This window comes from Rhinolophus sinicus, linkage group LG05 (assembly GCF_036562045.2).
Source record: "Rhinolophus sinicus isolate RSC01 linkage group LG05, ASM3656204v1, whole genome shotgun sequence".
In the NCBI taxonomy this organism is placed as follows: Eukaryota; Metazoa; Chordata; class Mammalia; order Chiroptera; family Rhinolophidae; genus Rhinolophus; species Rhinolophus sinicus.
Genome location: NC_133755.1, coordinates 12,339,094 through 12,361,169, shown reverse-complemented (window position 1 = coordinate 12,361,169; position 22,076 = coordinate 12,339,094). Strand labels below are relative to the sequence as shown.

At 34.8% G+C, this 22,076-nt stretch overlaps 1 protein-coding gene across 2 annotated transcripts in view; it reads left to right on the top strand.

The window, feature by feature from the left end:
- WDR35 (WD repeat domain 35) overlaps positions 1-22,076 on the top strand; it is a 54,911-nt gene that overhangs the window by 30,480 nt on the left and 2,355 nt on the right. For both annotated transcript variants that reach the window (XM_019755205.2, XM_019755120.2), the window contains 13 exons: positions 2,819-2,888; positions 3,938-3,991; positions 6,179-6,288; positions 6,771-6,981; positions 9,434-9,514; positions 11,764-11,900; positions 12,215-12,418; positions 13,325-13,471; positions 14,323-14,455; positions 16,363-16,473; positions 17,387-17,551; positions 18,427-18,567; positions 19,195-19,351. In XM_019755205.2, coding sequence (XP_019610764.2) covers positions 2,819-2,888; positions 3,938-3,991; positions 6,179-6,288; positions 6,771-6,981; positions 9,434-9,514; positions 11,764-11,900; positions 12,215-12,418; positions 13,325-13,471; positions 14,323-14,455; positions 16,363-16,473; positions 17,387-17,551; positions 18,427-18,567; positions 19,195-19,351 — 1,721 coding nt within the window. The remainder of the gene's footprint in view (positions 1-2,818; positions 2,889-3,937; positions 3,992-6,178; positions 6,289-6,770; positions 6,982-9,433; positions 9,515-11,763; positions 11,901-12,214; positions 12,419-13,324; positions 13,472-14,322; positions 14,456-16,362; positions 16,474-17,386; positions 17,552-18,426; positions 18,568-19,194; positions 19,352-22,076) is intronic.

Genomic DNA, 22,076 nt, shown 5'->3' with positions numbered 1-22,076 from the left:
ACTGGAAATCTGTATTTTTATAAGGAAATGGCTATTCTCACTCATATGCTCTCACCATATTACAGTGATAACGCTCTACTGAAATGTGATTATTCCATTGCGGTCTGAATGTCTTCATTCCTATGTGTTAGTGGCGGGTCTTTTCAGGAGGGTGGGGGGCGATCCTAGTATTGTTCACCATAGGAGAGGCAGGTCCTTAGACACTGAGGAGGTCTTAGGTGGGGAAAACTGGTCACTTGGGTTCTTTTTCTTACCCTGGATTCCAGGGAGTCTGGGTTTGGACCAATGACTGGTAACTGGGGATAAAGAGGGCTCCACCACATGGAGAAGTGAGGAGCCAGGATGGAGGGATTCTGTATAATAAGAGTAAGTGTCAAGGTGCAGATGCATTTACTGTGTTTTGTAAGTTCTAATGTCTGTTTTAGTGATACTCTAGGTGTGTTTCCCTTTTGTTATTATCCTACGCCTTTAAGTAAAGCATTTTGTTGAATGTTTTAACCTAATGATTCTTAATAGGCCTGTGTTGATGGGCAGTCATGTCAGAAATCCCAGGTTACTTTCTCAAATCATCTTCTTCCCACATAACTTGAATCTTAATGCAATCTTCCCTTCCCTTTAAGACTCACTCATGCACTAAGATAGGAGATATGTCTCCAGTAAAAGTATTTTGGATATGTGAGTTCACGTGGAAGCAGAAAACACCAGTTGAAAAATACTGTATCTTGTCTTCTCGCTACTTCTGAAAGATTCAGCAGGAAGAATCTTTGGCCCGTTTGAGGACAGTTATGTGGCAGTGGCAGCAACAGCAAGAGACCTGCAGTTTGGGGGAGAAGGCGGATCTTAGGGTGGGGAGGGCAGAAAAGTCTAGCCCCTCCATACAGTGAGTGTCCTCTGTGAGCCGGCTGAAGCGTTTCTGGCTTTTGTGTCAGTAAAGATGGCATCATTTCCTTCTATTTCTATCTGGGATATATTTACCAATTTTAGTGACTTTGTGCTACTTCCTCTGGATCTCAGTTTCCTTATCTGTAAAGTACAGTTGATGATGATGATAACAGGCAATACTGAGTACTTCTTGTGTGCCAGACACTGTGCTAAGTCTCGTCAATTCTCCTATTATTCCTGTTTCTTGGAGAGGAAACTGAGACGCAAGCTTAAACTATTTGCCAAAGGTCATGAGCTGATTAGTAGAGATGGGACATAAAGCCAGTTTATCTGGCTCTGAGCTACTTAGATTGACCTTTCTTATAGTACCCTACTTGTTTTAAGACAGGGAGGTGGGTCAGATGATCTCTTGAGAGACCTGTTCTAATCTTCAACTTTTATTTTGTGACAACTAAGTAGAAGTAGTAACTGTATATACTTAATAGAAATGTGCTAAAATGCAGAAACATGGTACCTCTCAGTTGGCCCACCTTTCTGTACTGAACATATTTCTATTAAGTTTATTTAACATTTGATCTTGTTACATTGATGGAAGTAGAATTATGATTTCAATTTAGCACTGGTAAAATTTCATTACATTTTAAAGATGGAGAATGGCTTGATTGTCCTGTGATTATATTACAGCTACAACTATTTGATCCCTTTTTAAGTATATGTGCTTTACAAACATGATTTTATTGATACCTCTCAAAAACCCTGTAAAGGGAGAATTTCTACAGATGGAGAAATGGAGGCTCAGAGAAGTTAAGTAACTTCCCCAGGGCCTCATAGCTACTCTATGATGTATCTACTCTATTTACCTCCATTCATTTTTTTTATTTTTATTTTATTTTATTTTATTTTTTTATTAAATTTATTGAGGTGACAATTGTTAGTAAAATTACATAGATTTCAGGTGTACAATTCTGTATTACATCATCTATAAATCCCATTGTGTGTTCATCACACAGAGTCAGTTCTCCTTCCATCACCATATATTCGATCCCCCTTACCCCTCACCCCCCCACCCCCCTTACCCTCTGGCAACCACCAAACCATTGTCTGTGTCTATGAGTTTCTGTTTCTCATTTGTTTGTCTTGTTCTTTTGTTGCTTTTGGTTTATATACCACATAGCAGTGAAATCACATGGTTCTCTGCTTTTTCTGTCTGACTTATTTTGCTCAGCATTACACTCTCAAGATCCATCCATGTTGTCACATTCATTTTAATATTTTTTCAGCAGACATTATAGAGTAACTGACAATGTGTGGCAGTGTGCTACGTATGCACTGCAGATATAGGCTTTGTCTCCAGGAAACTCACCATCTTAGTGGGAGACAGAAGTAAACTAGCAGTGACACTGGCGTGAATAAGTATTGCAATGAAAGTATCAGGGAGTGGTGGAAATCCAAAAGTGGCACATCTTAGTAACACTGTAGGGAAGGATTTTTACTTCAGAACAAAAATTCCGTTAATTAGAGCTTCCCAGTATGTTTAAGTTTTACCTTTATTAAGCACATTGACAGAAGGGAAGTTATAGAGAAACAACAGAGAAACTTAGTGTCTTAGAAATTACTACTGACTGACGTTCATTTGGAAAGTAAGGTAAGATATCTCTTGGGACTTAATGAAATTCACTGGAAATATGTGATCCAATGTTCACGTATATTTTTGGCACAGCTTTCATGAACATATCACTTGTATAGCTAGTAAACATTTGGTAGATAGTTTCGACCTTTATAAGATTGAACTTCGTCAAGAACTCTTCAAAAAATCGTAAGGACATTTATGTTAAATAACAATATTCGTTACTGTCATCCAATCCTTTAACTGTTCTAGAGATGATGAAATAGTAGAACCTTTATCCTATCTTTGAAATTCTGATTCTCCCCCTAGAATTTATCACGTTGATGATGCTCCTCCTGGCTCAGTGGACGGCGTGCTTGATTATAGTAAAGCCATTCAAGTAGGTGATGTTATTATTGCCGGCGAATGTTAAGATCTATAGATTTGTGATTTTATTTTGCGACCTGCAAAAGAATTTGTTTTCAGTGATAGCATATGATTCTAGTAATTCTTTTAAAAATTTTCTATTCTGAAAACCTTTTTCTAGATTTGCTATATTTTTCTTCTTTTGATTTTAAAAAACGTGTTATTTTGAAATAATCATAGGCTCACAGGAAGTTGCAAAAATAGCATATGGAAGAACCTCATTACCCAGATTCCCTCAGTGGTGACATTTTCTGTAACTCGTGTAATATCAAAATTGGGAAATTGACATTGATAGTGATACTGTTTGTTAAACTACTACCTGATTCCTTATTGTTTTCACTAGTTTTTACATGTATGTATGTGTATAGCTCTGTGTGATTTTGTCACCATAAAGGAACCTACCTGGTGTTACTTCTTCATTTTCACATCCACTCTCCACCTCCATCCCTGTTCCCTGGCAACCACTAATTTGTTTCCACCTCTAGAGTTTTTTGTTACTCTGAGAATGTTTTAATGAATGGAATCCCGTATAGCATTTGACCTGTTGAGATTGGCTTTTTTTTCTCTAAGCATAAGTTCTTGAGATCCACCCAGATTGTGGCAGTGCCATGTCATCTCTCCCTCATTTTGGCATGAGCTGGTCCTTCTATTATCTGTTCATCTTTTACGACTAAACTCAGGGTTTTGCCTCCCTGCCCATTTCGGTATAAGTTAGATGCTCCTTCCTCTGTGTTCTCATAACTCCTGTGCGTGCCTGTACTTCTAGCGTACGGTACTGTAGTTAGGTGTTCTGTCCACTGTCTTTCCCAGGAGACTTTTGAGTAATCCCTGAGGGTAAAGATTTCTTCCAAGTCTCTCCAGTGCTTAGTTTGTTGTCTTGCACATAGTAGGTGCTCAGTAAGTAAATGTTTGTTAAATTAATAAATGTATTATTGAAGTGTTTTTAGTGAATTGCATACTACCTTATACTAGATTAGTCATTCAATAAATATTTGTTAAAGAATAACAATTTATTTATTTTAGGGCACAAGGGATCCAATTTGTGCCATAACTGCCTCTGATAAGACATTGGTTGTGGTAAGTTGTAAAAAAAATTATTTTATGAATAACAATTGTTTACATTATAAAAATAGAGTAAAACAATGTGTTTTGGATTTGAATATCTTGTTTTACTAAGTCTAACATAAGAAATAGGAAAAGTTTCAAAGATTGCCTCGCAAATTATTAATCATTTGCAAAAATAGCTGTTTATAAAAGCAGTAGATTGGGGGAGAATTTGACACTGTTGGTTGAATGCGCCTGCTAAAGGGTTGGCACAGGTGGGGCCGACTGGATGGGGTAGTGTTAGGTCTTAGAGAGTTTCCTTGGCTCTGTGGCCTGCTATTTTATACTGGAGAAAGTACTTTGGCTCAGCTACTTTCATAAGAATTAGAATGAAGACATGGTGTGTTTGCTGGCCAGTAAAATAAAGAAATATGTGGCAAATTTTGCTGAGTTTTTCAAATAAAATCAATGTTATAGTGTCTTTTCTTGAGTTTTGACATTTGAAAATACTGATTTTCAAGATACATGTTTAATATAGTAATGCTGGTAGAGTCATTGAATTTGAATTATGTAAACAGAGCCTTAATAGTGTATATTTCCAGTTCCAGGTACGTTCTTTAGCCAGGAACAAATTTAAGGGAAAAAGAATAAGAACATAGTCTTAATTTTTCCTCACCAAATGAACATAGCGTATGTTTTAAGCAGTTTGTCTTAGGTCTGTCCACAGGTCTGTCCATCTCTTGATTTCTTTTCAGATTTTTGCTATATGGCAGTGTTATTTGTTGTTGTTGTTGTGTTTCTGACATTTGCAGAAAAAAATAACATGCAACTCAGATCAATCACAAAAATTGACTTAATTCCTAAGTGATAGTCTCACTATAAGAAATGCACTCAAATAGTTTTAATACCAGCCAGAAGTTCTAATGGAGAATATATCTTCTACATTTAAAACTGTTTTTCATTATTGAAATAGAAACAGTTTTTAGAACTACTTCTTTTTCAAACTTTTTAAGCCACAGGACCCCCTTTTTCAAAAACAATATCTTGTTTTATACCCCAATATATTGAATCTTTTAAGTCCATGTGTCCCTTTTATACTTTAACTTTTCCCTGCGTCGTTTGTCTATAGTCGAATGATATTTCCATGCCTCTGACGGCGGCATTTGACTTTACCACACAAGCTCACTGTTCCAGGAAGGAAGTTTAGGAAAGCAGGTGTACATTTTTCTATATTTTTGTGTTTTTCAAGAATGAATAATAATAGGACATTTTTATACTTTAAAGTAATCATTTATTTTAATAAAATGTAGCACCTTAACTGTATTTACTTAAAATATAAATACTGTAATTATTTTCTGTGGATGTCTGACACATTTTGGAGAACAAACTTGAAATCAATTAACAACAGTGAAAAGGTTAAAAAAATCTCTCTCCCCTCTCCCATCCTCCCCCAGCTTTTCTGATAGGCCCCTCTTGAGAATCTCACTGCAAAAGCAGTGCTGCTCCATACAAAGGGGACAGAGAAAGATTGACTGGCTGAGTGGAACCTTCCACTTTGTGCCATTGCCATGGTTCCAGACACAGAGGGCTTTGAGAACCTCAAATGTCTCCTGTCTGTTGTGCTAACTGTTGATCTGTGAGCCTTAAGGCTTGCATGCAAACTTATATTCTATTTTATCTTTAAACACATTTAAACTACTTACTGTAGCTCTGCTTTCTGATCATCTTCTCCCTTTGCCACAAAACTTTATCAGATAGATGGCTATAGGATAGAAACATAGACTTTCAGTAGCAACTATTTCACATGGGGATCTTCTATTCATTTTTCATATATATGAAGTTTAATTCAGTAAGTGCTTTATATTTTAGCCTTTAATGTACCCTGAATATTAACCTAGACAGCAACTATAAATAACCCTAGATATTTCTTCCTTGTGATGTAAGAAAGTGTGTATTATTAAAGAGCTACGTTCCTGACTTCTTTTTTGAATGTTACATGAAAAAAAATCGGATCACCTTCCTCCACGTTTAAAAGGTTTTAATTAAGTTAGGAGAGAAACATGTACTCAGTAACATGATTCAGTATCAGAATTGGGAATTCGCTGTGACACCATCACTTTGGTTTTGAAAACAAATATATGAACGTATAGAGAGACTTGTAGTTATAATTTAATATTATTATGGTCAATTTGCTTTAGTAATCAAAAGTGATTTTCATAGGCTCGTGAATCTGGCACCATTCAGAGATACAGCCTTCCGAATGTTGGTTTGATTCAAAAATATTCCCTTAATTGTCGAGCCTACCAGTTGTCCTTGAATTGCAACTCTAGGTAAGTCTGAAAACTCTCTTCACGCAGATGTCAGATTTAGAAGTTATCAGTTGGGATTGTTGGATGTGTGTAATAAATGCAAAGATGTGTGTTTGTTTTAAACTTGTCTTGTAATAGGTCAGTGTGGTTTTACTATATTGTATTTGTAGTTAAATATTTGTATTTACTGTATTTGATTTAGATGTCTTTCTGTAACTGGGCAAAATATAGAAATTGTAGTATAATATTTTAAATTATTTGCATACCTGCTGCTTTAATCCCCCTGAATAGTTTTTCCTCACAAGGAAGCAAAATAGAGTACACCACGTCTTCTATCAAATTTATAAAAATTTGTTTAAAGCCAGTTAATTTATTTAAAGCCATTTCTACCTTCTCAAGGTCTGATGAATGGATTTTGAAGAAGAGTGGTTATAGGTAATGGTATTCGTGATTGCTGGTAATAATTGTACGATTTTCCCTTTCTCCAATTTCATTATTTGTAGTCGTCTTGCTATCATCGACATCTCAGGAGTTCTGACTTTTTTTGACTTGGATGCTCGGGTCACAGACAGCACAGGACAGCAAGTTACTGGCGAGCTGTTAAAACTGGAGCGAAAAGATGTCTGGGATATGAAGTGGGCCAAAGATAATCCTGATTTGTTTGCAATGATGGAGAAGACAAGAATGTACGTTTTCAGAAACTTGGATCCTGAGGTAAAAAACAAGAAATGAGCATTCACAAGACATAAATAGTGAGCCAAGTATCAAAACCTGGATATTTCCCCTTTGTTTATTCAAGAGGTTTATTGGTGTTGGATGCATACATTTCTGAAAATGAATAGAAACATTTCTGTAGAGTTTAAAAATATTTGTTTTTAAGTGGAATTAATATTCATCCTTTAAATATTCTGTACTTTCTCTGAAAGGTACTTCCTAAACGTTTTATCTGTTCTTCTTCAAAGGTGGAACCATGATCACGAATGATAGTGTCTTCATTTTTCTCCTAGTCAAAGTTAAAAAAAAGAAAAATCAGTAGTCTTATTTACCACGATTGCGTAAAACAACCTAACCAAAAAATGTGGTTTAGAAATGTCCTTTCATTCTCTTTTGCCTATTTGTCCACCTCATTCTGTGCTTATCTTGTCTTATTTTACAGGGGCTCGGCCACCCACTAATCCATGTTTTCTCACCCTGATAATCTTACCAATATGCAGGTGTGGACTGTGATTAATCTACTTTCTCCGGGTTATCAGGGAGCCCCTTTCTCACTAATTTTAAAGTTGTATTTTTGAATTTCTACTGGTTGCACACATGGCTCTGAATTTTTCTGTCACTTAGTGTATGTACTCTGGACCAACTGTTAGCTGTTGTGTTTCGGAAATTCAAAATTATACATGTCACCTACCATGTTAATATAAGTACATGAAGAATTACGTCCCTAAATTAGAAATTTTAAAAGAATGAGAAAAAAATAAATTTTGACAAGGTGAAGTAAACTTTTATTTAAAAATGCCATTTAGTATTTATGGTTCATGTACCATTAGCTAGTGTCTCAGCATAACGCACACTTTAGAGGGAGGAATTATTAACTTTGTAAATACAAGTCTCATGTTCAAATAGTCTACTTGATAATTTTGAATTTTTAGCTGACTTTTCCAGGCCTGATTAGGATGTTACTGTTTTCTCTGTGCAATGTAGCTGACTCAGGAATTTGTGCTAGGAGGAAGAGAGGTGACAGTTCTGCCTTTTCTTGTTGGCTTGTGCTTACATTATCAGTATTATGTTTAATTCACAAATTCTTTGCAGGAAGCTTTTAAAACCACTTGTCCAATTTCTGAGTTAGCTCAAATTAGATTCTATAATCCCTAAATCCATTTAATTAGGTACATACAAACTTCGGTAAGTCACAGTGTGCTAAAATTGAATGGATAGTCAGGGTACTTCAGGAAACCTGTTATATTGTACATGTTATGAGACCTTCTGACTTGTGTACCCAAGAAGTAGCAGTGTTTCTTGGTATAGTATAGATTAGTAAGGTGTTAAGTACACTTTTGATGAAAATAAATATCTTTCTTTTTGTTTTATCTAGCCCAAAATATATTTTTCTGAATGATAATCATTTTTATACAGGTATACTTGGTTTATATGTAGTCTCAAAATATAACCAAAGTATATGAAAGGCCTCTATAATTTATAAGAAATATTTCATTATATACACTTTCCTTTTGAATTAAATTCTGTTCTGATTCTTTCTGTGTGTTCATTGCTCACAAAAGCATATTATTTGCCTTTGTGTAATGCAACCTGTTTTTGAGGAAATAAAGGGATTTTATAAATTTTCTCATATAATTTGACTATTTTAATCAACAATTTCTACTTTTTAAAAGAAATATACATTTTAAAACTCAATAAACACATATATGCATGCAAGAGCCTCATTCTTAAACTTAGACATACTAAATTCAAACTAAATATGAACAAATTTTTACCTCTGATTTTGATCTCTTTGGTAACTTCCTATTATGATATTTTTTTTAGTTTCTGTCACATATGAAGAACTAACTTTCATAGTTATAAATTTGATACGTTATTTCATTTGGATTTTGGTTATTTTCTAGTTCATTATGGTATACATAGATACACATATTTTTAAAAATTACTTTCATCATCAGATAACATTATCCTATGTCATTATCAGATAACATTATCCTGTTCTTTTTACAGTGTTTTTGAAGGTAGTAAGCATATTGGGAGTTTATTTCTTTTAGTTTCTATAATATTTATACCAATTTTTTTCTGCTAGGGATTTAGGGCAGCTACTTTACCATAATATTCATTTACTATACTTTATTTGTACAAGCCATTTACTATACTTTATTTCTATAACACTGGGATAAGAGACAGACATATTACCGGCTCATATATTTACATATTGGTAAATTAAATCATCTTATCTAGAAACTCTATTAGGAACTCTCCCTGGCTAATGTTACAGAGGATGGACTTTTCATATGATGTGGGACTTCTTTGCTATACTGTGTTTCCCCGAAAATAAGACCTAGCCAGATCATCAGCTCTAATGCGTCTTTTGGAGCAAAAATTCATAATATGTTAAGAAAGGAAAATTTTATAAAATTAAATATAACATTTATTTTTGTCTTTAAAGGAACCCATTCAGACTTCTGGATATATTTGTAACTTTGAGGATTTAGAAATTAAATCTGTTCTTTTGGATGAGATATTAAAGGTAATTCTTAAAAAACTATTATACTTCTGTTACTGGCTTGACTGGGATTCATTTTTGTACTAGGCAGTGTGGTGTCCAGTTAGGAGTGTGGATTGAGGAATCAGATATATCTGGGTTTAAAAAAATATATATATATATTTAAATTAGTTAAGTGTACTTTGAGAACCGGATACACTGGACACATTCTATGTATATCTAATGTTAGGGTAAAGAATATCTACAGTACCGTTGCCCAGTTTACTGGTAGGGGGTGCTAAACTACAAGAGAAACCAAGTTCTCTGTGATAGTTTTGTTATTTATCTGACTTACTACATGCAGAGTCATAAAGAAAAGAATATTGTCATACTTTATTTCCCTCTGTGGGGGGCCTTCTTGACCTAGGAAATATTTAGCTGAACTGTAGATTCCTTCAAGCATACAGTTTTAAGAAATAACATGAGTGTTATAACGTGAATGTAAGAAATAACATGAATGTTAACCCTAATACAATGTTGTATGTCAATTATATCTCAATAAATCAGGAAAAAAAAAGAAACAACATGATAAATTTCTTGGAAGACAGGGAAGAAGGAATACAAAAGGAAAAGGAAGGGAATTAACATTTAGTAAAGTGTCTTCATATAAGATGTTCGTCTGTCATTTGTCATCACAAATATTGTTCATTTGTTATTACAATCGTGCCTGGCAGATATTACATAGAGCTCATTTTAGATGTAGAAGTGCCCTAGTGGGTAAAATGTTTTACCCAAAGTTCATCTGTTCATTGGCTCAGCAAATGTTTATTGACACAGTTCTTGGCCTCAAGTAGAAGAGTTGGGGAGATAAACATGAAGCTGAGCAACCAGAAAAGGGTTGGGCCTGCTCTAGTTCAGTCAGTAGGTGTATCTCTTCAAAGGTCTGAAGCAAGAGAGCATTGGGTCAGTTCTGAGACTGTGAATATTATGAGTAGCACAGCTAAGCGACGTGCTAAATGTTTGACACGTTATCTTATTGAATCCTCATACCTCTAGGAAGCAAGTTTGATTATGATCTCCATTTGTTCAGACGAAGAATCTGAGGCTTAGAGACAAACTAATTTGCCAGTGACACCCAGTGAGCAGTAGGCAAAGAGAAGATTTTACTCTGGGCTGCTTGGCTTCAAAGCTGGTGTGTGTAATTGGTAGCAGAGGCAGAAATAAGGAAGGGGAGAAGTAATGGGGGAGGGGGCCCCAGGTCATAAAGGAGCTTGTTATGCCGTGCTGTGGAATTTGGACTTCCTCCTGGAGTCAGTGGGGAGTAAAGCAGGAGAGTGACATGACTGGGCTTATATTTTGGGAAGGTGGTTTTGGCTTCTTGGGTGGGCAGAGGCGAAGGTACGGCAGGTTCTAGAAAGAGTTGTCCCATAGCTGGCAAATGATGGAATTAGGATTTGAGCTTAGGTCTGTCTGAACTCCAACCTCATGCTCTTTCCATACCACTTCTTACTTTGTACCCAGGAGTTCCCTAAGAACTTGTCAGTTTCTAGATACAGAGGTTTAGTGTCATCAAGGTGAGCAGGGGGATTTGGGGGCTCAGTTCACCTTTTCGGAGAACTCTGGTCCCTGGGGCCATTGCTGTTTTATACACAGGGGCTCTAATTTTCTCATATGCTTCACTTTTTCATTTCTTGGAATGTGGAATATTGGTGATGTCATTATAACTGCTTGTTTTCTTTCTTTGAACATTAGCTAGCTCTTCCTTGCGAGACTTGCCTTCAGTTTCCTTTTCTGATCAGCCCGCTCAATTACAAAAGGAAAGAGGTGCTGAAAACTGGCTCCTTTTCTTTTGTTTGCTGCCTAACAGCACACGGAGCGACAGTTTCATTGCCCCTGTCAGGGAAAGAGTAGATGGAAGAGTGAGGGGTAGGTGCCCTGCACCCATGTTTTCTGCTCTGGTGGAGGCCGCAGCACTTTGGGTGAGAAGGGAGCAGCCCAGGGGAACAGACCATTGAGCTGAGGGAGACAAGGCTGCATAACTTCAGGGACTCCTTCTGCCAGTGTCCCCTCTTCCCCACAGGTAGCCTGAGAGCCTCAGGAGAGACTTCACTCGTGGGTTGTGGTTGTTTCCACATAACTCAGAAGACCCACACATGAGAATTTCGTTTCTTCATGGCTTCCCTTACAATACACCATTTCCTTACAGTTTTTTTTTTTTTTTTTTAACTATGAAAAATGAACACATACTCTAAAGGCAACACTTTGAATTCTTTTCTTTTCATCTTTACTTTTAGAATCCAGAACATCCAAACAAGGATTGTATAATTAACTTTGAGATCCGGTCCCTGCGAGATAGTCGAGCATTGATTGAGAAGGTTGGAATTGAAGATGCATCTCAATTCATAGAGGACAATCCACACCCCCGACTTTGGTATTTAAAAAGACAAAAATCCCCCCACTGTCTGGTATATGCTTTTACAGTTTCTTCTTTGCTGTCTCTGATCTCATGCTTGCTAGCCTCTATGGGGATAGACTTCCGCCCTTGCTCTTCTTTCTAAGATACAGAAATTCATTTTAGGTTTGGAAGTGCTCCAAATGAGCACAATATTAATTGAAACCTGTATAAATGTGTTAAAATAATCACTTCCCACCACGTTTCACATGAAACCATAACAGTTGAATTTTGGTTCCAGTCTTGTTTATCAGTAATTTGCAATAGGCTTTTCTGATTCTTTTTTTATAAAGGCGCCTACTGGCTGAAGCAGCTCTTCGGAAACTGGATTTGCACACTGCAGAGCAAGCATTTGTGCGCTGCAGAGATTACCAAGGCATTAAGTTTGTGAAGTGCCTGGGCAACCTGCAGAGTGAGTCCATGAAGCAGGCAGAAGTTGCCGCCTACTTTGGCAGGTTTGAAGAGGCTGAAAGAATGTATCTTGATATGGATAGAAGGTAAGTAAGGAAGGTTCAGGCATCCTGGAGTACTTTCAGAGTTCATGATTCATTTATTTTATTTTATTTATTTATTTTTTTAACGAATGAGGACTGTAAAATAGACTAACAGTATCATATCATTTCTTTTAGAAAATAATTTCCATTTGGATTACAACCTAGATATTCCACATGTCCCTCATTAATTTATGTTTTGTAGTTGGTGGGCAGTTTTCTTCTCAGTTTTTGCATATATTACTGGCTGGCCATGGGAGATTTTATTCACTTGGTAGAAAAAAAATTCATGACTACAGAGACTCGAGGTTTTTATCATTTATTACACAGCTCAGTATTTGGGTTCTCTGTCTTGGTTTAGACCATTATTTAATTTTCTATTGTCAAGGAGCATGAAATCAAAGTCAAACATATTTACGGATTGGGTTTTATTCTTTATGTTTCATTTTAGATTTATGTAAAACAATGTATGAAATTCATATCATAGCTGTAAACATCATGCCTAATTTTCATTAATATTATTTGTACTTCCACGCGATCATTCATACAACTTAAGCCCTGAAAAGAAAGATAAAAAAAACCAAAATGTATTTATATATATTTGGTTTTTAAATAAGCCTGATCATGTCTAAGAAACTGATGAAAAGAAGTGATTATTATTTAAACCATTATTTTGCTAAGGCAGTTGGAAACCCAGGACAATAAAAGGCTGGAAGTTTTTCCCTTTTCCCAAGTCCAGCTTCTCCCCATGGCCTCTTACCTGGTCAGGTTAAGTTTCTAAAATGTTTGGAGAGTTCCCTCTCCTGTCTATTCACTGCTGTTGTATCCTCAGTGCTCTAGAACTGAACCTAGCACATAGTAGGCACTTGATAAATCTTTGTCAAATGAATGAATGAATGCCATTTTTTGTAGAGATCTTGCTATTGGCCTCCGGCAGAAACTAGGAGATTGGTTTAGAGTGCTCCAGCTCCTGAAAACGGGGTCCGGTGATGCAGATGACAGTCTTCTTGAACAAGCCCACAATGCCATCGGAGACTACTTTGCTGATCGACAGAAGTGGTAGGTAACCTGTCTGGACCGCCGCCATTCGCTGGCACTTGAAATGTGGCTGCCTGAGGACTGACCTATGAAACAATGCGAGGGAAATGAAGACCATCCTCCTGGATCCTAAACTTCAGACAGCTCTAGATTCAGGCTGGGGACACAAGGTCCGCAGAGTTGTTAGATAAGCACTGTGCCACTTAGGGTTTCCAAACTCACAGAGCTTGTGCTTAGCTCCAGGCAGCTCTGTACTATTTGAGACGACCACACTGTGCAATTCTAAGACATTATGTGATTTATTTCTGAGAAAGTATTTTATGTTGGCTTATTTTATTACAGACTCTTTTCAGAAATCATTGGCTTCTATTTTTAAGTTTTCATTAGGATCAATGTGCTTTTTAATTTATGACAGTTTTGGGAAGTGCAACTGTGTATCAGATTAAAACAATATTAAGACTATTCAAAGAATATTGACTTTGGTATTTAAAAAGATAAAAATCCCCCCACGTGTCTGGTATATGCTTTTACAGTTTCTTCTTTGCTGTCTCTGATCTCATGCTTGCTAGCCTCTATGGGGATAGACTTCCCCCCTTGCTCTTCTTTCTAAGATACAGAAATTCATTTTAGGTTTGGAAGTGCTCAAGATGAGCACAATATTCATTGAAACCTGTATAAATGTGTTAAAATATGCTTCCCAGTCTTTAGATCACCCCCACCCCCAGTTTATATGCTTGCAAGACGTTCTGTAACTGTAGATGATGACTGGATCAGCAGTAGCAATTCTAACGAAGGAACAGTTGTTGGTGAAAGTGCTTATTTATCAGGAAATTCACATTAGTTTAAAAAGTTTTCTTCTTTCTCCCCCATAGGTTGAATGCTGTACAATATTATGTGCAAGGCCAAAACCAGGAACGCTTAGCTGAATGTTATTATATGTTAGAAGATTTTGAGGGGTTGGAGAATCTTGCCAATTCACTTCCGGAAAACCACAAGTTGCTTCCAGTAGGTAGTGGAAATTTTAGTTTTTGAGGTTAGGTTACATTATAAGGTTTTTGTGTCATAGTCATGAAGTAGCCTCTGTAACAAAGCAAATTTAAAATTAACCAGTTTCTTAGACATGGAATGATGTGTTTATTTTAATTGTTAAAATAGTATATCAATATGACAGAATGCTTGACAATGGAGGGGAAATTAGTCATATTCCTACCACTTTCGCAGAATCACAGTTTTGTGTACTCTTGCAGTTTTATAAAACAGCTTTTAAATGTTAGCTGAACACATAAAGTATTTACAGATGAAATGCTATGTTGTCAGAGACTTGCTTCAAAATCCCCAGGCGAGGTCTGGGGATTAGTGTGTGTGTTCATGTATGTTTGAAATTTTCTGTAACAAAATTAAAAAGATAGCCTGACTTTTATTAGGTTATAGTAACAATAAAGTACGTATTTAATGTTAAAAAAGAGAAACTAAAAGCAGAATTCTCTGGAACTTTGTTTTGAATGTTCTTGTTAAGCCTCTGAATTAATTGTTGAATGATGTTAATGAGTTAGTATTTTATTTGTGTTATCTAAAATGTAAATTACTGAGATGTATAATACCTACAGAGTTAGTAGCTCTCAACTGCAAGGTGTGGACTATATCAATTGTGAGTTCTGCCACAAAAATGTGTATTAATTAATAGATGAGTATAAAATTCTGATAATTCAGCTTTCCCTATTGTGAATTAGAGCCGTTATCCCTGTAATAATGGCATTTCATGCACCTGTATTCTCAATTCTATGTGTTTCCTTGAGTGGGAAACTGAAATTACTTACTATCTTGAGTATAGGGACAGTGTATCCCGCACAAGTGTTGTCTGTTAGGGGTGTCTGATGATGCTGGAAGATATTGTTGTAGAGTATCCAGAATCGTACTATTACAGAGTAAATAGTAATTATAGCTATAATAATTAAATAAAAAATTTAAGTAGTACTGCAAATTTTAAATCAAGTTTTAGAATTTTTAGTAGTATGGGAAAATGTACATAATATTTAAGTGGGAAATGCAGGATACAAAACTACATATAGTATGATCACAATATACATACCCCCTCACACGTACATATATTCATAGGACAAAGATATTAGGAAATTATATCAGACTATTGAGAGAGGTCTTCTATGGATAGTAAGATTATGAGTAACTTTGCATCTTTGTGTTTTCTAATTTTTTAACCATAAGAATGTATTACTTTATAATCAGAAAAACATAAGCATTTACTTTTGAAAAGATAGTTGGATACAAAATGTACTTTTGTGATATTTCCCAAAGTATTTTAGAAGTGGGGTTGGGGAGAGAAAATCTTTGGCTAATTAGATATTCAGAAATTAAAAAAAAAATTATCTGGAAATGGAGAGTACAGCCAAAGGGCTATGGTGGGTTTCTCCCTACTTGCTACCACCCTCTGAGAGAGCTCTGTTTGGGGTCCAGCTTCGGGACCTCATGAATGTCCAACTTGTCTGGGGCATTCTTTAGAGAGAGATTTGAGAGCTCTGTGAATGTGAGATTTCCCTTAAGCCTCAAATTAACAGTTACCTTTGATTATACCATCTATTGCCTTAAAGGGGTTCGTTAGAACTTGATGTTTCTGTAAACCAGCTACTGAACTGACAGAAGAAAAGAGTGCAGTATCTTTAGGACCTAGTTAAAAACCAGACCCCACATGAGCCAGGGAAGCCCTGGTTTTATAGAAGGTGATGCCACAGCATCCATTCTGGTTTGTCTCCTCTGTCCCTGAGTCTGTTTGAATGAAAAATTACCGTAACCACTAGTAAATTTAATACTGATAGGTCCCCATGGAGTTTTGTAAATTAAAACATAAGCGATTTCCTTGGTATGTGAAATCTGATAGTATTGTTTTAACCTTACAGGAAATAGCACAAATGTTTGTGAGAGTTGGAATGTGTGAACAAGCAGTGACTGCATTTTTGAAATGTAATCAACCAAAGGCAGCAGTAGATACTTGTGTGCATCTCAACCAAGTAAGGAACTGAAAATTAAAGTCTCCATAGTCATCCTTTACAGACCATTGCCATCGTAAGGGTTAGAGAGCTTGACACGAATTTTACTTCGTTGAGGACCGAGAAAATATTGGAGTTTACACTTACCTCTTGAAGTGCCACCGTCAGGGATGACCCAGTCACAGCTACTTTAATGTGGGAACATGAATAAACCCTGTGCTTTTTTATTTATGTCAGTGTTCGTAAGTTTTTGTCTGGCAAGTTTTTGTCTGGAAGTAATTTCATAATTTTCTGCATTTTTGGATTTTGTTTCCAAAGAAGGACCAAGTAATGGTCATTGCAAGAGGAAAGAATTGAGTTACTTTATCAATACTTATTTTGGCAATTCTATAGTCCTTTCCCTTTATAGAAAATGTATACCTGATATTTTTAAAGACTGGAATTTAACTAAAATAGAGAATTGTTGTTGAAATTGTTGACTATCAATGTATTCTTTTAAGTATTTTCTTGAAGTATTTTATAAAGCTCTATTTGCTTTAGAAAACTAACTTTTAAAAAATAAATGTTAAATCTGATAGGACATTTTCTTAACTGAAATTGTATGTTTTGTGTTACTATAAATGTATTTTTTTCTTGCTCATAGTTTGTGCAAAATTAGAATTGTAAGATTAATGTAATTATAAACTCTGAAGCTTTCCTTTTGTACTTCGTAAGCAAAGCAGAGCCTTAGATCATTTAATCATTTTGATACATGTTTAACTTATGAAACTTTTAATTGCTCTTATTTTAATTTAAGTGATTTTTAAAAACATGCCAGTTTTTAATTTTAATATAGTATTATTTATTATTATAGACTTAAAGCTCTATTGTGTGAATTTTATGACCTATGTGACTAAATGCTTGGGTAACTGCATGGTATATTTTTCCCCCTCAGTGGAACAAAGCTGTTGAATTGGCTAAGAATCATAGTATGAAAGAAATTGGATCCCTGTTAGCGAGGTATGCATCTCATTTATTGGAAAAGAATAAAACTCTTGATGCCATAGAACTCTATCGGAAAGCCAGTTACTTTTATGATGCTGCTAAACTGATGTTTAAGGTAATGTAATGTCTTGGTGAGTATTTGGTCTGTTCTAGTTACCAGTGTTTTCTTACATACTAAAGAACACATTTTCCATTTTCTCTGGAAACAAATATTTGTTATAGCAAACCCCTCTGGTTTTACTAGTATTAATACTATAACTATGTGTTATCTTAGTATTATTACCTTTTACTAACAAGACTATTAATATTAATACCTTATTGATACCTAAACAATTATGTATTTACTTAATACTGACATTAACAAAGAATTATAGAATTTTTAGGGACCATAAAGTACAAAATCCCTTAACTGGGAATTCAATCCTGTTGATAATACAGTTTTGAGTCCTTTTAAATACATGTTTCGAAGACACTGCACTTTTTATAACATGCATTTGGCAAGAGGATAACTAGTACAGTATTAATGTATGCAAATTTTACATTCTATTCTGTTCTTTTCCCATTTGCTTTAATGTAAAAGGAAAATTCTCCCTCAGATGTTTAAATAAATTAAAACTTCTGGAGGATGTACCATATTAAAGCCATCTTATCTCTGTGTACTTGGAACATTATTTAAAAAATCTCTTTGTTATGGAAAATGTTACCCAGTCCATGAAAGCTTTCTTCATTCTGATTTATTTGACAGCCTCTATTGTTTTCTAAGATTGTTATGCGTTCTGACTCCAAGGGCTAAATACCAAGAAAGAGTTAAGTACTTGTCAGTACTAAGGAAAAGAAAATGGGTTTTAAAATATTTATTGTAAGTGGCTAGTATTTATATTTCATCCTACTGGCTTTCCTCCTTTTTTTAGAGAATCAAATTTCATAAGTTATTATATTTGTACACATAGATTAAGAAATATCTTCCCCCAATTCTTCAAATATTTAAAGATTGCAGATGAAGAGGCAAAGAAAAGAACTAAACCTTTACGTGTGAAGAAGCTCTATGTACTATCAGCTTTACTTATAGAGAAGTACCATGAACAAATGAAAAATGCCCAACGAGGAAAAGTTAAAGGAAAGAGTTCAGAGGTAAGGTAGAACATTAAATAATGCTAAATCATCTGAAATGTTTAAGAAAAAAAAATCAGACTTCTCTTTATTTAATTTGTTTATTTACATTTATTTTCTTAATGATATGAGGAAAAGGAATGACTGATTTGAAATTAGTAATCAAATTTTAGAAATTTCTACTTGGAAATACTGAAAATTATTTTTTCTAAAAGACGAATCTATAGCTTCGCTTTAATTCCTCACTTAGTAAATCCTTTCTAATCAGTGAGTCCTAAAAACTTGCCTGGAATATGTATATGATTTTAATGTGAAAATGAATCTCTTAGTAACTTAAAGTTTAATCAATTTTATTTTAAAATTTGGTCGTACATGGGGGGAGAATCCCTTCACGATGTATACATATAGCAAATCACCATGAGGTACACTTTAAATATCTTAACAATTTTGTTTGTCAGTTATACCTCAATAAAACTGAAGAAAACATATGAATTATAAAGGAGAAATTACGTCTGTCGTGCCAGTTTTGTAATGATTAAATCTGCTAACTTACATATTTTAATGTATAGCAATTTCAGGTGTTCTCTTCATTGGAAGGACCATTGTTACAGCTGTGCTGACAGATAACATGGTCTCCTTTACTTCTAGGCCACTTCTGCTTTGGCTGGTTTGCTGGAAGAAGAAGTTCTGTCTACAACTAGTCGTTTCACAGATAATGCTTGGAGAGGGGCCGAGGCTTACCACTTCTTTATACTTGCACAGAGGCAGCTCTACGAGGGATATGTTGACACTGCATTGAAGACAGGTGGGCAGGTTACCTAATGTGGATGGGATTTATAAATTATAAGTCCAGCAGGAAAGGGCGGCTCCTTCAGTCTGCCCTTATATTAATTTCAACAACATTGTTTCCCTTTGGATTTATTTTCACATGTTAGAGATTTGCTATCTATAATTTGTTTTGTGCATTCCCCTTTTTGAAGTTCTTTTTATTTTTTAATACATAGAAAGTAATATGTATGGTTCACAGAAAAATGAGAAGTTTGAGATAAGGAAAATGAACATTTATACCATTCACTATTCTATTCATTCCGAATTAAACACTTAATAGCCCAATTCATGTCCTTTTGTGTGTATGTGCATATATATTATATAAATATTTATATATACTGTATAATAATACATAGATATTACATAAAATATATATTTAAGTAAATATATATTTAGTTTGTATAAAATAAATATATATATATTTTAAATAATTTGTTTTTTTACAATATTAGGAGTATGACAGACTATACTTTTATGTACTTTTTAAAAAAACAGTAATATGTTGTAAAATATTTCCACATTAGTAGATTTCTGCATAGCATTTAACTTTGTTTATTAGTTTCACGTATACAAAACAACATAGTGAATATAGCATTTAACTTTTTAAAATAAAAATTAGACTTATGTAACAGTTTCAACCAGAACAGAAAAAAATACAAAGAAAAAAGTAAAATAATCCTGTAACTCAGAAATAATAATTTCCAACATTTGGGTGAATTTCCTTTTTGACATTTCTCCATTTGACATTTGTATACAGTCTTACTGAAAATAATGTCATACAATATATGATGTTCAGGGGCTTGCTTTTTTACCCTTAACAGTATATTGCAGTTATCTTTTCTCATTGGTAAACGGATCTATGCCATTATTTTAATAGCTATATAATATGCTGTCGTATTTATATACTATAATTTATAGAAGATTTAAAAAAATTTTTTCTTTTTATTGGGGAATTTTAGGGAACAGTGTGTTTTTCCAGGACCCATCGGCTCCATGTTAAGTCGTCGTATTCGATCTAGTTGAGGAGGGTGGAGCTCAACTCTCGGTCAAGTCATTGTTTTCAATCTAGTTGTGGAGGGCACAGCTCCCTGACCCGTGTGGGAATTGAACCGGCCACCTTGGTGTTATGAGCACGGTGCTCCAACCACCTGAGCCACCCCCCAGAGAAGATTATTTACATGCAGTATCAGAGTCTTTATTTCTGGATTAATCATATCCTAAAGTTTAGGTATATTAATTCCAAAAGAGCATAATTATGAGCATTATCTTATAAACCAAAACATATGAATGACTAAACCATTACAGTGCTTTCAGATGGGCCATGACAGCACTGCAGGCACTGTCACCATCCACCCCCGCCTTCCTGTGTCTCATTGGTTGGGTCACTGTGAAGTCATCAGTGTGCTGCTGCTTTCATCACCAACACACATCACCCCCAATAGATCATCAATCTCTATTACAATGGCATGACCTTTAAAAGAGACCTGTGAGAGAAATTCTTTGATTTTAATGTTTCTGGAATTCTATGGTGATGTGTTTTCTTTTCTTACTACTTTTGTAAGAGCTCTTTAGAAATTATATATAGCAACCCTCTGCCCTATATATTGATTTTTTCCTAGCATTTATTAGTTATAATTACTTAAACTCCCTAAGTTTTAGTTTCTCTTTGTGAAAAGTTGGGATACTATCTCCTCCATAGGGTTCTTTGGAGGATTAAGTGAGAAACTCACAAAAAGAAAATTCACTTCTTATAGTGCTTGGACAGCGAGTGGTAGCCCTCAAGAAGTGATAACATGTGATGATATATATGCATAGTATTTTCTGATATAGTCCTCTCAGTCTCGACAGCGGTCATGGTCAGGAAGTTCTTCACTTCGAGGGTATTAAATATTACATTTTTATTATAACTTCTTAGTTATCCTAAAACCATTTATTGAAAACTTACTCTTTCCTCACCAATTTGAAATTCTTCCTTCATGAAACTAAATTCACACACATTCTTCATCTCTTCCTAGACTGCTATTTTTGAGTCATGAATTTCTCTGTCAGTACTGCCCTCTAATTTACCTTACTTTTTACATTTTAATATCTGGAATTTCAGATCACCTTCATTACTCTTCTTTTTTGAAACAAATTTTGGGTATTCTCTTGCATTTGTTCATCCAGATTAACTTTAGAATCTTTTTGAGGGTTGGAGGAGTTTCAATGAAGTCCCATTGGATTTTGAATTAGAATCGCATTATTTTAATGTATTAATATTGGGATCATTGATATATTTACAATATTGAGTTTTCCTATCCAGACACATCAATTTTTAAAAACCTTTTGTATGTCTGTGTTTCTGTAGTTTTCTTATATGCTCTGAACATTTCTTTTGCAGTTTATTCCTATTTTTATTAGCAATGGGACTGGATTTTTTTTCTAATTCGTTATCAGTGATACATAGAAATCATTCTTATTTTTATGTTTACTTTATAACTGACCTTCATGTAATTTTAACTGATTAATATGTGATATAAATTATACACTATTTAAAATAGTTACATTTTATGTAATTTGTGCACAATTTCTAGACTTTTATAAGATAAATTAGACCTTTAACTTGAGATTCTTCATCTACTGAGTGAAGATATCCATATGCTTTAATATTTTTGTTTTCCCGTGATAAAGTGATCTGAAACAATATATGCCCTGTAAATTAT